Source organism: Nematolebias whitei, chromosome 21, assembly GCF_014905685.2.
Source record: "Nematolebias whitei isolate Nwh7 chromosome 21, NemWhi1, whole genome shotgun sequence".
In the NCBI taxonomy this organism is placed as follows: domain Eukaryota; kingdom Metazoa; phylum Chordata; class Actinopteri; order Cyprinodontiformes; family Rivulidae; genus Nematolebias; species Nematolebias whitei.
The window spans coordinates 33,778,802-33,795,395 of NC_056518.1; the positions used below are offsets into that span (position 1 = coordinate 33,778,802).

Here is a 16,594-nt window from a genome sequence, read left to right on the forward strand (position 1 = left end):
GTTCCCTCTTCAAGGCTGTTCCCTCTTCAAGGCTGTTCCCTCTTCAAGGCTGTTCCCTCTTCAAAGCTGTTCCCTCTTCAAGGATCACCACAGTGAGACATCCACTTCAACTCACCGTCGTCAGTCCAACTACTTCCAGTCCTCTCTGACTGCATATCTTCTTTTTGGCTTTCGTGTTTGTCTTTTTCCTGACAGCTATATTTCTAACATCCTTCTACCAGTAGGATCACTGTCCCTCCTCTGGACATGTTCAAACCACTGTTCCTCCTCTGGACATGTCCAACAATCTTAGTGTGTCCTCTCTAACTTTATCCCCCAGTCGTTCAACCTGTGCTGTACCTCTGATGATCTCATTCCTAATCTTCTCCATCCTTGTCTCTCCCATAAGGAGAACATCAACATCTTTAGCTTTGCCACTTCATGATCTTTGTCCTTTTTGTCAATGCCCCTGTCTGCCACTGTCTACCTGCACATGAGGGATTTTCAGCACCATGTAGCCACATTTGGACTGCATCCCACAACACTAGTGACAGTCATGGCAGAGCGCGTTATGGTGCTGCTACATCGATGTCACCCAGCTTTCCTGGTGAAGGGGGTGTCTGAGTTCCTCCCTGTCATGGAAGGTGGTCACAACAACTGCAAATCTGTTATGTTGGGGAGGAATTCACGAGGGCCAGTAAGCAAATGGTTTCAGAAGCTGAGACCTCCAGCAGTTTCACATAAACTTTCTGGAGCTTTTGGTGGCGTTTCTAACTCTGAAGCGCTTCGTCACGTTCCTCAGTGGACATCATGTCCTTGTGAAGATCAACAACATGATTATGGTACCTTATATTAACCATCAAAGCAGTTGAATACCCTGTGGTTACGCACTGTGACACGCAAATGATCATAAAAGGCAGCGGGCAACTCCTGTTGCTCAGAGCCACACAAGTTCATGAAGCTTTCAACCATGGAGCCAATATCCTGTCAAGCAGCACCGCTGTACAGAAACTGGGCTCGTAGAAACTGAGACAGTAGCAGCTCAGCTCAGACCTACTAAAGGCAAGTAACCAAGGGGAAACTCCGTAGACTGTACTTATGATCCTAGATCAGGGCTATTCAACTGGCAGCCCGTGGGCCACTCCCGGCCTGCGGGTGGCTTCAGTCTGGTCCACCGAAGTTCATTTTTTTAATTCTGGGTTTGGGTTCTGTTTATTGCATGCATGATTTAATTCAATAAAATAAACACATTTAAAAGGAAACAGATCATTGTAATACTTGGTTTATTTACATAATGACTGGATGTCCGGCCCTTGAGCTGCTGGCTTTCAGAGACTGTGGCCCCCTGAGCATTTTTGTTGAATAGCCCTGTCCTAGATGATACTACTGTATAAGATAGATATGTAGGTATTTGGGATACTCAAAGTGCTTTATGATAATCTGTACACCCCATTTACCCACACACACATTAATCTACAAAGTTAATCTGAGTAAATCATTCTATAGAGACTAATCAGTGCTGTAGATCACATTCATATCACAGCCGTACTCTAAAGGGACACACGTCGGTGTCTTGCTCAGCGACAATTCAGCATGTGGCTGTAAACTGCAGCCTTCTCAATAACTTTTAGAGTAGGAGGCCAGCGGCTCAGAGCAGGAGGCTGGAGTCATTTCCAACATCAACTCAGATGTTCTGTTGGTGAAATGTTGGTGAAGACAGACGGTTTGAACTCTGATCACTGATGAGAATGTCTCACCAGCATCACACGCATGGAAAGAGTTATGAAGTCATAATCTGCAGCAGCTGTCAATCAATTTGTTGAGTGAGATAACACATTTACAAGAATCTATTAAAGAATAATTTCACAATGAATTTATCTTTATTCTTTATCTTGCAGCAGTCCCAGCTGAATGCATGCAGCTCAAAAACTTCACTTTGTTTTCTGTAACTACAAAGATCATGAAATCTGATCCACGTCAAAGTACAAGTGCTTTATGTTGTCATCATTGTAAGTTCCCAGACACTGACACTGATTCTCTGCATTTAACCCATCGCACATGGGACACACCCAGTGGGCAGCTATGTAAACGCCGAGGAGCAATTAAGGATTGGGTGTCTTGCTCAGAGACACCACGACATGTGGGAATGGCTGGGAGTCGAACCGCAACTTCTGGTCCCAAGTCAGCTGCCCTGCCTCTCCCCCATCTCAGCCTCAAAAGCATCACCAAAGTATTTAAATAGTATTTTTAAATATTTTTCTACAAAAAAAAAACTAGTCATCCTTTTAGAGCTGTGTCAGCCTGAAATAAAACAATCTAATTTATTTATTCATTTATTTTTAACGCTTCAAGTTTTTTTTTTTTTTAACTCTACAATAGCTTTTTATTTTTTTAATTGACAAAATATTTTACGGTAAGTAAAATCATTATTATGCTCTGTGGGTCAACATCCACATCCTCCTCTGTTCTCCAGCGCTCAGAACTGATGCTTGGTTCTGTTGGTCCAGTCAGAGCGGGTCTGGACCCCCTCCTCTGCAGAGTCAGACCTCATGGAGGGGCTCAGTGCTCTCTTCCTCTTCTAAAACAAATCATGATCACCCTCTTCATCAACAAAGTCCTCACTAACAGATTCGGACAGTTTTTCTTCTTCATGATGCTCTCCTCTGTCTGAGAGGTTCTGACTCCGGTTCCGTCCTCCTCTGGGTCTGCAGCTCCGTCTTCTCACGTTCAAAAATTGTCTCGTTGTTTTGACTCTAAACTACACCCTAACTATAAAACCCAAACAAGCTAAACATCACAAATCTCTCAGACCTCATGACTCCCTCCAGCTCTCTCTGTCTTTATCTCTCCAAACTTTATTTAACTTTTGCGTCATTTTCTTCTTCCTGTAGATTTTTTGACAAATAACTTGGAGCCCCCATCAGAAAGGAGGGGGGAGGTTGTTCATCTGTTTGGTGGGGTGGGAGGTGAAGGTGGAGGGTGATGGGGTGTTTTGTCCATGAGACTGCCCGTCGTTGCCACAAACTCTCGCTCTAACGTTTCAGATATGACGATGATTTTCAGAGAAACGTGTGGAGTGGATTATTGATCATAACTCTGATTTTACTTGACCTATCAACATGATTTAAAAACGGCCTGAAATCTGTACTTTTGACAAATTAAAATTTAGTCTCTGAGACGCTGCCTTTCCTGCAAGAGCAACTGAAATCGGTCATGTGACTATCATGCACCGGCACGTCCACTGACTGCAAAGGGGTGGGGATATCAGTCAGAATAGATGCTGCCAGACACTTGAGTAATCACTCGCTGCCTGTTATTGAGAAAATAGTAGTGGTGCTTAATCCCCCATCCTATTGGAGGACAACTGCTGCAACCACTCAGCCACAGCTGTACATGTTTAAGGACCTCTCTGACCTCCCATTTAAACCTCTGAGGGAGGCCAACCTTAAAAAACGATCCTTTAAGACAGTGCTGCTGTTGGACCTGGCATCTGCTGACAGTGATGGTGATGTGCATGCACCTCATACTGGGAAGCCCATCACAGAGCAGCGGCTCTCCCACTGCACTGTGGGAACAATCACTCGGGACTGCACAAGCCAGTTCAGGTGCCAGTGGACTGCATGCCCACCCTGCTCATGGCCTGGATGTGTACCATGCCCTTTTAAAGGGTCTTTATTCAGAGTGTGCCGAGTTGATCCTCACTGCTCTCTTTTGATCCGTTTTATGGACGACTCTGTTCCAAGTGTGGCCTCCGTTGTGTTAAACTGTGGGCCTTCGCTGGAACGACGGGGCCACCTTTTGAACGCCGACAGTTTATAGTTGTAAACTCTGAATATAAGGAGTCTACAAACAGCATAGTGGGACACAAACAAATGCTATGAAAAAAATGTTAGGTTACTTGGGTAACCCAACTTAACAGAGTTGCATGAGTGAGATGTCTCACCTGAAAATCTTTCTTGCTGAGGCGAAGCGAGAAGAGGTTCTAATTTTGAATGATGCTGCGCTGTAGAGAAAGCTGCTTGGAGAGTTGGTGAAGCAGGGGTCGCAATTACCAATCAAGATTGGGGTAATGACGTAAATGCCCCTGAGGAATACTCAGTGGGGTACATCCTATAGTGGGACATCTCACTCATGCTACTATGAGAACTAGCATTATGCAACATAAAGAACTACTGTGTTTGTGGAGGTTCAAATATTAAATCAAATTACACAACGTGCTCCACCCACCTGCACTGAGGCCACCAGATCTCTGGGAAACTTTCCTGGGTACAACTGGGTGGCATAGCTCTGCTTAGATGGAAAAAAGGAGCATTTGGGAACATTCAGAGAAATTGCAGGACAAACGTGACAGCTCTCCTTCACACAATATAGATGCTGTTCATGCAAGTCTAAAATTAAATAATCACACTATGCTTATAATGAAAATTGATGTGGGAAGACCCAGAAACTGTTTAACCAAGAAACATTCTCGAACAAACTAATCACATACAGCATCTAAACAAAGTATGGAACTACTTTATACATTTATTTTACCAGCACAACGGTTAGTGAGCTACCTGTCTTTGTTGTAATGTTCTCTGTCATTTCTTTGATGGTCTTCAGAAGCAGCCTGGAGCTGGAGATGGTTGGCATGCCCCCTTGTCTGCGCTGGTTCCTCTGCTGCTGTTGCTTCAAGGCCTGAAGAGCAAAACGGAAGGAACCAGATGTTGGTGCCGTAAGAAAACGAAAAGGTTCATTTGGTTTCCTTACAGCTGCTCCCACAGGGCTACATGCTTCATTAAATAACTACTGAACAAAACAGCAAAGCAACAACAGATTGCTGAACAATAAATAATTTTTTTTTTTTTAAGTAATATATTTGAATCTCACAACAAAGTCACAGCTCACAAGGACTGAAATAAAATAAAAATCATAAAGTAAGAAAGCTGTCATAAACCAGATGTGTTCACCGGTGCAAACAGCTGTAGTGACTAAATATATGTGAACAGAGACGTCCAGGGCGGAGACGTTTGGGATTCAGAAGCTGGTGTGGACTCCAAGTTTTACAATGATCCATTACTTTTTAATTTGATTTTGTTGCATCGAATCATAAACGCAATAAACAGAATGTAACTAAAATAAATTAAATTTTAGAAATTATTTTCTTGCATATGCTTCTGTGAAACAATAAAAAAAAGGCATACGTCTCCTATTTAACACAAATATTATTCTGACATCTTTGAAGTGCCAAATCTTGACACCATTTTATTTGTATTTATCTTGTTTTGATGCCTGATTTAATGACAAAGTTCTTGAACGTGGAAACATCTAGACACCAAAGAAACTGAAATTCTTGGAGTGGACAACGGCAGAACGTTCAGGTTCAACAGATGACAGAGCGACTCACAGCAGTGATGCCGGCTCATTTGTTGAGGAGGAACAAGCACTTGTTTTATGACAGTGGAGCGATGTCATCCGCGGTGCCACAGCCGACAGCACAAACTTATTTTGCAGGCGAACGGCCGAAGCAGGTGGACGCCTCAGTGTGTGGTTGTAATCCTCCACCACGGCGCTGCACTCGCACACGTTCGGCTTGCCTTCAGCAGTTTCACTAAAAACATTTGTCTCTCCACTCACTGTTGAATTTACTATTTTTACTGTCAACTTTTCTTTTCTGCAGCTTGTGAATGACATGGTGTTGCCGTGTTTTCCAACTGCTCTCGTTAGCGAGCGCTACAAGCTACAACCAGGTCACCAGTCGGAGGGTCGTCAGGAATACTGAATGCTGATTGGCTGCTCCAACTCATCAGAGACCGTCTATAAGACGAACGCCTCTCCGATGAAAATGTTCCTCATTTCAGATTTTGTTGTTATTCTGCTGTTTTTTCTGATTTCAAATCTATTTTTATATTAAACAAAGTCAGACTGAGCTGTCGTAGATCATTCTATAGAAAAGCATCGCCTCTTGTCATTTCTACATATTTTAAGGTTTATTTCATGTTTTGTTTTTGAACTAATTGTTGGACTGAAGTCACCTGCGCGGGCCACCAGTTGACTAGCCCTGCATTAGGGTCTTTTTTTTATCTCACAAGAGAAGTTTTGGCCACATGCATGAAGGTTTGAATTAAATGACTTTGTATTGAGCTTAATGCTCCATCTACTTAAATAAATGAATATTACTTGTTAAAACTTTACAATCCAGTCATTCATTCAACCTTTATTTATACAGGTTAACCCCACCGAGCCTCGGAGACTCATTTACAAGAGACCTGACCTGACCTGACCTGACAGCCACTCGATGTGATGATTAGAATGAAGCAGGAAAGTGTCTTTCAGAAACGGCGTCAGTGAAAATAAAAACCCAAATACTGTCGTGCAGCCTAAATAACTGTGGAGTAGGAGGCTGGAGTCGTTTCCCAACATCAACACGGGTGTTCAGTGGTTTAAATGTTGGTGAACGCAGACTGTTTAAACTCTGATCACTGGTCGGTTTTGCACATTCACATGAGCTGATATGAAAACTGGTCCTGAAGGAAACTCCACGTCACATCAGGAAGTTAGTGAAGATTAAATCCACTCAGCAGGTGGTGGCTCTAACAGGCTGGTTATGAAATGACATCAGCTCTCACCAAGAAGAGCCTCCAGACTTCTGCCCAAACTTCTGTAGATTTACAGCAGAAAAAGACTCGTCGCAGCATTTATAGTTTATTTATAATCATATTAAGCTGCTATACATGCATATCTGCTGCACACGTTGAACCTTATTGTTATGGTTGTAAAAAGCTGAGAGCATTTTTTATTTCTATCTTTCAACAATCACAAGCTTATGGATGAGTTTATCTTTATTTGTGCAGCAAAGTGAAATTTTATTTTGCTCTTTGTTCTGAAACAAAAAGCACGGATTAGTAAAGTAAAGACAAAACGCCACAACTGACATTTTTGGCAAAATGAGAAAGTTTTTTAAAAGAATTATGTAACTAAACATAAACATGAAGCTGAAACTAATGCAGTGATAGTTGCACCCTATAAATTATTAGAAATGTGTGAATTCAAACTTTGACTTTATGAATAAAATGACCTACTGAGAATACATGTGTGAAGTTGGAAGGCTGAGGTTTGTGAGGTTTATGTGAATATGAGGGTGTGGCTGGATCTTCTGCAACATCTGTGGACTACGATGATGACGTGCACGGAAACGTAGCTAGCAGCAACTTGAACTGGTGGTTCCCAGTACCTGCTTGAGAGCTTTCTTGCTGTGTTTCTGGGAGGGAGAGATGAGTTTGCTGGTGGAGACGGGAGGCGAGGAGCACTGCGGCTGCGGAGACGACGGTTGTGGCTGCAGCTTGGAGGGAACTACGAGCAGAACAGATGTTACAACAGATGTTACAACGAGCACTTCCTGAGGGGAGTGAGCGAACAGTCACATGTTGCTGTTGTTTGGATGAAACTGAAACCAACATGGTGCACAAAGAAACAGATTACATGGCCCGACCACAACATCATGTTACAAAATGTGGGCTGGACAACTAGAGAGGAATGTGGCTAAGCTTTGTTTATTGTTGTTTATTGAGCATGCATCAGGATACTAAGCTTTGTTTATTGTTGTTTATTGAGCATGCATCAGGATACTAAGCTTTGTTTATTGTTCTTATAACGAGAAAAACTGAATTTCCTTCGACAACGCAGTGTGGATGCTAACTGCAGAAGAACTTGCTGAAAAACTGCTGAAAGTAAGTTTAAAAAACATGCTGAAATGGAAGAACAAGCCTACGTTAGCAGAAGAACAAACACATATTTGCTGAATTAGATTTAAATAATAAGAAATAAGAACAAAAATCAGAAATTTAAGCTGAATTTAGCAACAAAAAAAGTAGCTGAAAAGGCAGAAAGAAGCTTAAGCTACCCGAAGGAAGTGGAAAGAGCTGAAATGAGCTAAAAAAATGTGGATTTAGGCTTAAAAAGCTAAAATTAACATAAAAACAGCTAAATAGTATCTAACATAGCAGAAAAGGCTGAACCTTGCAGAAATAATCTGAAAGGAGTGTAACAAGCTGAAATTATCAGAAAGAAGTTAGAAGAAACACAAAAATGTTGTAGTTAGCAGAAAGAATCAGAAAGGAGCACAAAACAGCTGAAAGTAGCTGGAAAAAAGCTAAAATTAGCAGAAGGAAGCTGAAAGAAGCTGAAGCAGAACAAAATGTGAAAGGAGCAGTAAAATGTTGTAAACACGTCTAAAGATGTGAAGGATGGAAAATGAGCTCAATTCATTTTCCATGAGAGGAAAATGGCAGAAAAGGCTAAATGTTTCAAAAAGCTAAAGTTGCACCAACACCTAAAGTCACAGCAGGATTGTCCTGAAAGAGCCGAACGTTTTATGATTTGTTGAAATAGCTCAAAAACTGCTGGACGAGAAAGATGCAGAAAAATGTACGGAATAGTTGAAGGTAACTAGAAGAATATGGAACAATAGTTCAAGACAAGCTGCCACAGCTGACATTACTAAATACAAATAATACTTTAATATAATCGAGTTTTACTGATAGAGAACTAACATTTGATGTAGAAGTAGCTGACGGTCCTTCACAACACACACTCCAAGCCTGATCACATCACAGGATATTGTGCATGAAGTTATTTTCAAGACCGAACCAAAAAGGAAACGAGTCATCGTGATAAATGTGACACGACATCGTTTCATATTCTAACAGGACTTTGTTGTGTTTTTATATTGATCAGCTCAAAAGTCAAACACTAGTTCTCGGACTCGGCTGTAATCAAAGGTTACTACGTTCTTGGTGGTTTCAAACGAGCGCAGAATAAGGAAGTGGTCACGGGTCGTACTGAGAAAATTCAGTTTCCTGTCACATTAACTTCAAGTGTTCCACCGGCAGAAAAACAACATTAAAAACAATTTAACAACAAAATTAATTCTCCACGGTTGCTCTGCATCAGATAAAATACCAAAGCAGCAACAACTTGAGTCAGCAGACAAACCTGCAGTGACTGCTTGCAGTCAAGTGACTGGAGGTTTCACGCATGTTTCAGTAAAACCCACCTCTTCCCATCGTGTTGCTCAGTAAAATCCAGAAAACACACGGGGCGGTTTAACGTGGTGGAGCCAGGCTCTCGGAGCTCGCCTCACCTGCAGCTGGCTTCCTGCGTCTTTTACAACAACAGCTGAAAAGGGGCGTCGGCGGTCACGACAGAGACGTAACCAATCAGCCAACATCTGTACATTCAGAGTTCTGTGGCAATAATCTGTATTATTTGAGCTTAATCTGCCGGGATTGACTCGTTTCCCGCTAGACTTTCTCCTTCCTTGACAACTGCAACAACAAAAAGATCTTATTCTTCAATGAACTGAAGTTAAAACTGAAGTGGATTTATTTGGTATTTAAAACAGATTTTAGTCTTTTCTATTTATCAGGTTTGTTTAAGAAAAAAAACTTGACATGAAAATTATTTAGTGAACGGAGCTTGACAATCCTGGTGGACTCACCCGAGTCCAAACTCTCCAATAAAACGTCACTTTTTATTATTTAGCATCATCGAGCTGCAACATAAACAAGCAGGACGCCGATGCCCCCCCCCCCCTTTTTATTTTCCTGCAGTGAAACTGAACGGGGGTGTCAGTAAATCTAAATATTCTGATGCAAGATATTCCAGTGGGAGGAGTTAAACTGTGGAGAAGAACAGAGTTTTTTCGTTCTTTGTTCTGCGCAGAGTGACGAATACTGGACGAAAGCGACCATCTTGGATTCTGACGTGGAAACCCAGTATTCCAAAAGAAACTTTCTTACGTCTAGATGTGGCCACACATCAAACTGGAAGTCAGAACCTCACTTGTTTTTCAAGGTATTTACAACGTGCACGCACAGATGGAGGGTGTGTGTTCAATTCCCTCTTGTTGCTCAATTAAAGGCGATCTCAAGCGGTTAGAAGACGCCACACTCCAGAGGTGCGGATGGCTTTCAGATCAGATTGCATCAAATTTTAACTCAACATCATGTTAATGAATTAGTCATCATTTAACATGTTCTATGCACAGAAGTGAATAAAAGGTTTTTTGTAGCGAACTCTGTGCATGCAAATGGGAAAAAAAGCAACAAACATTATAAACATTATAAATTATGAATTTTGCCAACAGACAGAACGGCGACGTCAAACAGCCGGATCTTGCAGAATTTGTTGAACCACAGTTTCTGCTACGACCACATCAAACTTTAGGTGAATGTGAACTGACGGAGTTAGAGCCATTTCTTTTGTTGACATGATCAGCTGGCCGGGGCAGCCATTTGGAAATGAGTCAAGTCCAAAAGTTATCATGTAAATGTACAGTCAGTAACAGCTGCGAGTTTTATTAAAACGTGTCTCGTGATTCATGAGATATTTTGCTAACAGACAGGTACACACACAAAGACATAGGCAGAAACATCATCCACTGGGGGGGTGGTGCGATACCTCGTCGCAGCCACCTTCCTGTCCGGCCCTCTTCAGAGACGGAAGTCTTCTCTGTGCTCCTGGAGTCCGACAGATTATCGCTGCTTTCATCCGAGAGCTCCTCGGACATCCTCACGTCTGAGCTGTCCTTCTGTGTGGATCGAATCAAACTGAACTTTAATTTTCAGGCAGCAGACCAAACACAGAACATGAAAATAGATCTTCTGACAGCTTGAAGTATTTTATTACACACGCGCCCCTCCAGAGAGTTTACATACGTCCACTAATCCTCATTTGTCTGAAAACATTTACTACCGTAATCTAAATATCTGGTTCAACGTACATCTCCTCTGACAAGATCATTAAAAAGAGCGACGATTGTCCGTTCAGTGCCTTTTTATTTCCATCTCTCTACAACGAAGTCTGAAAGGTGGAAGGAAGGTGTTTTGTGTCCGGCTAACCTTTAACGTGTAAACTCCCATTCTGCCGGGAACTTTGTAAAAAATGCCCTCTTCACCTCGAGAGTTTGTGTGCAGCATGGCGTTCAGGCACGCCAGAGGAGAGGTTCCACTGGTTTACAAGAAAAAACAAGAAAAACTCCAGTTACACGGCTGCTCCACTACAAATAAGAAGCACAAAGAGATTCACGAAGGGTAGAGACGGCTCAGCACGTGGTCCAGAAAGACGAATTAACAAATTCTGTTTATTCTTGAACTCTGGATCTGAGAGAGGAAACTTTTATCGAGTTAACTGGTCTAACACAAAAATGATGTGTAACCAAAAAAAGTCCATGTTCAATCAAACGTCACATAAATTAAGCAAAGATTTCACTTAAATTCTCTTGTTCAATCTGTATTTTTGCTACTTTCACATCATAACAGTCTGTTGAGCAAAATGTTAAATAAAAACAGTGAGTTAGAAACAGATCCAATGTTAAGTTGCTTTAATACTTTACCGTTTTATGATTACATATCACACGTAAAACACCAGAATAATGAGATTACTGGAAAATAAACCATATTAGTCTGGTGTCGGACTAAAACTAAACGTGAATCAAACACGGCGTTTTGTGTTTCACAGATTAATCTAGTGCACGTTACTGTTAATAACATGCAAGAGCTACAAAAAGTGGAAATGCAGTGACGGTGTTAAAATAATGTGGTGGGGGGCTAGCCTTGTTCTTACCTTCTGGATGAGAACAGTGACAATGAAACAAAAAGACATTAAACGGTTATTAAACGAGTAAAATAACTGGAACTAAAAACAGAAAGGAATTAAGGGACACAGCTGCTTCTGCTGGAGTTGTTGCGTCACGGAGCCAGAAACATGTTTACCTGATTTCTTTAAGCCTTTCTCTTTGGATCACTTGTAAGATTTCTTTATGGCTCATGGGTGTATTGGGGTATTTTTCCAATACCTAAAACAAAAAAATAAAACATTACTTCAACTGCAGCAAAGGTCCTTCACAAACAATAATCTCCACAAGAGCTTCAATCCAATAAATGTTTTAAATGTCACATTTGGTGCCTAAAATCACTGCTAAGTTTTCAACTTTCATTTACGTGACTTCAATTTTATTTTAATAAGCTTCAGCCAAAATGAGGACATGGAAGTTTAAGATATCGGTAAAAAATATTATGTGCTAATTTTCTCTGCAAGTGTTTTGACTTGTGACAAGATTACTTGTTTATAGTCGTAGCTCTTGTACAGAAATGGTGATTTCTCTAAAAATTTGCACCAAAATCATTAAAACTTTAGAGTATTTATGATTTAAAATGAGTAAAAAACTTGTTAAAGTTGAACTAGCATTATGATGTTCCTGGCTTAGACGTTACCCTGGGCTCCTTTGTGACTTTGCAGACTATTCCACGCCTTGCTCTTGGAGTGATCTTTGTTGGTCCACCACTCCTGGGGAGGGTAGCGATGGTCTTGAATGTCCTCCATTTGTACACAATCTGTCCAACTCTGGATGGTGGAGTCCAAACTAGGGACGCATGATATTATCGGCACAGTATCGGTATCAGCCGATATCAGCGATAAAGTTAAATATCAGACATCGGCCATTCCATCAAAATAACTCGCCGATATAAAATATTTCTGTTTTAAGTTAATTTTTAATTTCATAAACTGTCAAGTATATCTATTAATGCACTACTACTTAGGCAACGCAGCTGCACTGTCACTTGTGAACAGGTTGAGTTTAGATTTGTGAAAATTTACAAATTTGCACTGTTCGAGTGATGTCACTGTGTTAGAGTAAATGTCATGAATACATTTGACATTAAAGTTTAATCCAAGTTGAAGTGCTGCATCATTTTTAGCCCCCATTTTGGCATCTGCATTTGGTAGCAGGCCAAATTGACCAAGACCATGCAGAACAATGTAGCACTTTAATTCCACAGCAGAGGAAGCTCTGTAGTCTCTGTAAGTAATCTAGGAACAACATATCGGTCAAATAAGTTTTAATATATCGGCCAAAAATCCAATATAGTGCATCTCTAGTCCAAACTCTTTAGAGATGGTTTGTAATCTTTTCCAGCCTGATGAGCATCAACAACTCTTTTTCTGAGCTCCTCAGAAATCTCCTTTGATCCACTTCCACCAACATGTTGTGAAGAGCAGACTTTGACAGATCCTGTTCTTGAAATCAAACAGGGTGCCCGCACACACCTGACCATCATCACTGATTGAACACACCTGACTCTAATTTCACCTTCAGATTAATGATAATCCTAGAGGTTCACATACTTTTAACCACTCACTAATATGTAATATTGTTTCATTTTCCTCAATAAATAAATGACCAAGTGTAATATGTTTGTCTCATTTCTTTAACTGGGTTCTCTTTATCTACTTTTAGGACTTGTGTGAAAATCTGATGATGTTTTAGGTCATACTTATGCAGAAATATAAAAAATTATAAAGAGTTAACAAACTTTCAAGCACCACTGTTTGTGTGTGTGATGTAAATACACTAAATCAGACAATATTTTAGTTAATTTTTATGCAGACTTCTGGGTTTTTCTTTTTTGGAATTGATAAGTATTTTGTACATCTAGTCATTGAAGTTGCCTTTAATGTCAACTGCATTATTACTTAAACTACTTAATGCAGAGAACCAAGTAAAATACATTCGTAAATAAAATGCAAAATGTCCCTAAAGTCATTAGAACATGCTTTAAATATGATAAAACTGTAACAACCATGAGTTTCAAGTGTGTTGTATTAGCATGCTATGCTAGTAAAGCTAGCTCGAATGCTAGAACAGTCTGTTGATGACGTGCTATAAATTATCTTTGACACCAGCAAGTGTTTAAAATCTGTATAAAGAGAAGTATTGGAGTGTGAACAGTGTAGATGTTACTGCTGATTAACGTAAAACAAACTTATTGTCGGAGTTAGCCTGTGCTAGCCTCCGCTAACGCAGCACTGACGTGATGAACTCGCGTGAAGTGACAGAACGTGTCATGAGTGAAGTCTGCTGAAAACACGGAGAATGGACGCCGAGACATGTTTCCGTGCACAGAGCAGACACGGGCACACATGCATTTTTACACACTGCTAGATGAATGCTGCACGGCTAGTAGGGACAGCAGTGCGAAACGTCAACACGGGCCTTGCGCCGTGAACGCAGCATTTCCTCTTCGCCAGCAGGTCGTGAACTCATCAGCAGGAACAAGTGGGAGCGTTCAGGGAAAACAACCGCAACAAACGGCGGTAAAAGCGCAGCGTACCGTTTTAGCGGCTTCCGCCCACGTCCTCCCCTTCTTTTTCTTCTGCCTCTCCCTCATGGCGCACGTCCTCTTGCGCAGTAGTGTTTTAATTTGAAAGTCTCAGTTGTTGTGTTGCTTTAGTTAGCGTCTAACACCCACACCGTCTACCATGTTGGATTTACTGTAAGGAGTCACGTGACCGTGCGTACGTCATTACTGTACGTCGCCCTCGAGCTTCACGTTGTCTGCTGCTGTGATCAATAAAGCTTATTAAAAAAGTGTTTGTCTGTTGCTCCTGTACTTATTAAGTAAATATTCCTGCATACTTTCTACTGTGTTAACCAGTAAAATGTGAAAACGTTCCGCTCTTTCAGGATATGATCCATTTTTATTTGTAACTTTTTTATTTTCAAACTTTTTACTCTTATTTACCACTATTTCCCCACTGAAATAGGTTACAATTTACAAATAGGTAAAAAACTTTCTTCTTTCAGCTGCTCTCTTCTTCAGGGGTCGCCACATTGCACGAAGACTTTAGTTTTTACACCAGATGTCCTTTGACCCAACACAGACGCCGAGCTACCACAGCCTCTGTGTGGAGCAGAGAGCTGCATCTAGGGCGCCCAGGGGAGCAGATGGTGGGGGTTAAGGGCCTTGCTCAAGGGCCCTGAGTGGGGCAGATTAGGGAGGAAGGTGTGGGTACTCCACCCTTCACACCCACATTTTGATGTTGTCAGTGACTGTATCCATTTGCAAGGGGAGCTGTGCGGTAGGCCATGAGAGTGAGATAAGGATCTGTGGATTTCTTGAGAAGATTTGTTACAGTCCTAACAGCTCTCTCAGCCTCTTTGTGGAAAGAGTGGACTCCATGTCCCACGTCTGAAGTACTGTGCAAACTGTCAGAACGACTCTGAATCAAACTGTGGGCCGTTGTCAGACCGCACCTCTTCTGGTATGCCGTGCAAAAAATTACTTGAACTGCACAATCACAGCTTCTGAAGTGGGGGAGGTCAGTGTTGCAACTTCAAAAGTATCTTGTAAAGTAGTCCACGACTATGAGATATTGTTTAGTCTCAAACTAGAACAAATCAGCACCTACGATGGACCAGTCTTTCAGGAAGTTCAGTAGGCAACAAAGTCTCTGATGATTGTTCTGTTGCATGCACAAATGTCACACTTCTCTACTATTTGTGCCAGCTCTTTGCTAAGTCCTGGCCACCAAACTGACTGCTTAGCTCCCTCCCTACACTTTATCCCAACTGGCCCTCATGCAGCTTGCAGAGAATGTCTGCTCTCAGTGATGCTGGAATCACTACTCTGCTCCATACAGCAGTAGACCATTTTGAACTGTGAGCTCACCTGGTTGAAATGCTCTTCCAACAGAGAATTAATCTGCTCATCCTTCTGTGCAGAACATTTTTAGCTGCGGGAGAATGGGTTCATGTTCTTGATGGGTTTAGATTTCTTTCAGTCTTTTGTCTGTGGCTGGTAAACTTGCAATGACTAAATCCACATACAGATTTGTTTATTCCTCAAACTGTTGTTCTCACAGGGGCTCTGGACAGTACATCTGCAATCGCTCTCTCTTTACATGAGAGATAGTGAAGGAAAACCTCATCAACCTGATATGCAGCAGTCGTATGCATGGATGTGGTTCTTCCAGTCCCTTTGAGCCTGGCAGTGGAACTAAAGGTTTGTGATCGGTCTTAATATGGAAACTTTTCCTTAGAAACTTTGCAAATCTCTCAGGCAAGTGTTTCTTTTTCCGTTTGGGTATGTCGCTGTTCTGTACTGCTGAGAAATCTCAAAGCACATGCTACCAATTTCCATTTTGTGTCTGTTTGCCACTGGAGAAGTAGCACGCATCCCACTTCTGACACCATGTTCTGTTATTGTATAAACCTACAGTGTTAGTTTATACAGTACATCATGTAATGACATGAAGAGCAAAGACTTCCATCCAGGTTCGTTCGCCTCTTTTTATTAACTCTCAGCATCAACGCAGAACCCCTCAAAAGTTCCTACTCTGATACATTACACATGTTTTGTTGATTTTAATTTTTAGATAGCATTTACCTACTTTTACTTTCTGGATAGTGTTTTGCTACATTTCTTGTTTAGCTAGAGTTTTTCTACTTTCAGGTAGTTTTTTCTATTTCCAGCCTTTATATAAACTTGTAGTAGCAGCAGCAATAATGATAATAATAATAATAATGATAATGATAATAATAATAATAATTGAAAAAATGCATTTGATTTAAAATGCAACTATCTGGACACTCATGGACAACTAAAAATAGAAAACAAATAACTTATAAAAAAAACCAATGTAATCAAAAAATAAAATAAAAAGTGCACCAGTGAAAATTAAGAATAGGCCTGCGACCCAAAAAGAAGAAGTGGATAATGATTACGTATGTATGCATGCATGCATGCATGTATGTATGTATGTATGCATGCATGCATGTATGCATGTATGTATG

The 16,594-nt window shown here is 41.0% G+C and overlaps 2 protein-coding genes across 3 annotated transcripts in view; both read right to left on the reverse strand.

Moving 5' to 3' along the window:
• asxl2 (ASXL transcriptional regulator 2) overlaps positions 1-14,300 on the reverse strand; it is a 21,991-nt gene extending 7,691 nt beyond the window's left edge. The window contains exons 1-7 of one of the 2 annotated variants that reach the window (XM_037695220.1): positions 14,133-14,300; positions 11,733-11,815; positions 10,860-10,968; positions 10,420-10,549; positions 7,193-7,311; positions 4,536-4,656; positions 4,207-4,266 (exon numbers count right to left, since the gene is read on the reverse strand). In XM_037695220.1, the coding sequence (XP_037551148.1) occupies positions 4,207-4,266; positions 4,536-4,656; positions 7,193-7,311; positions 10,420-10,549; positions 10,860-10,968; positions 11,733-11,815; positions 14,133-14,189 (679 nt within the window). In that variant the 5' untranslated portion in view covers positions 14,190-14,300. Of the gene's footprint in view, positions 1-4,206; positions 4,270-4,535; positions 4,657-7,192; positions 7,312-10,419; positions 10,550-10,859; positions 10,969-11,732; positions 11,816-14,132 lie in introns of both variants that reach the window. The other variant, XM_037695219.1, reaches the window with a different exon arrangement.
• The window catches only part of dtnbb (dystrobrevin, beta b), a 302,359-nt gene that overhangs the window by 49,275 nt on the left and 236,490 nt on the right, over positions 1-16,594 (reverse strand). The window lies entirely within an intron of this gene.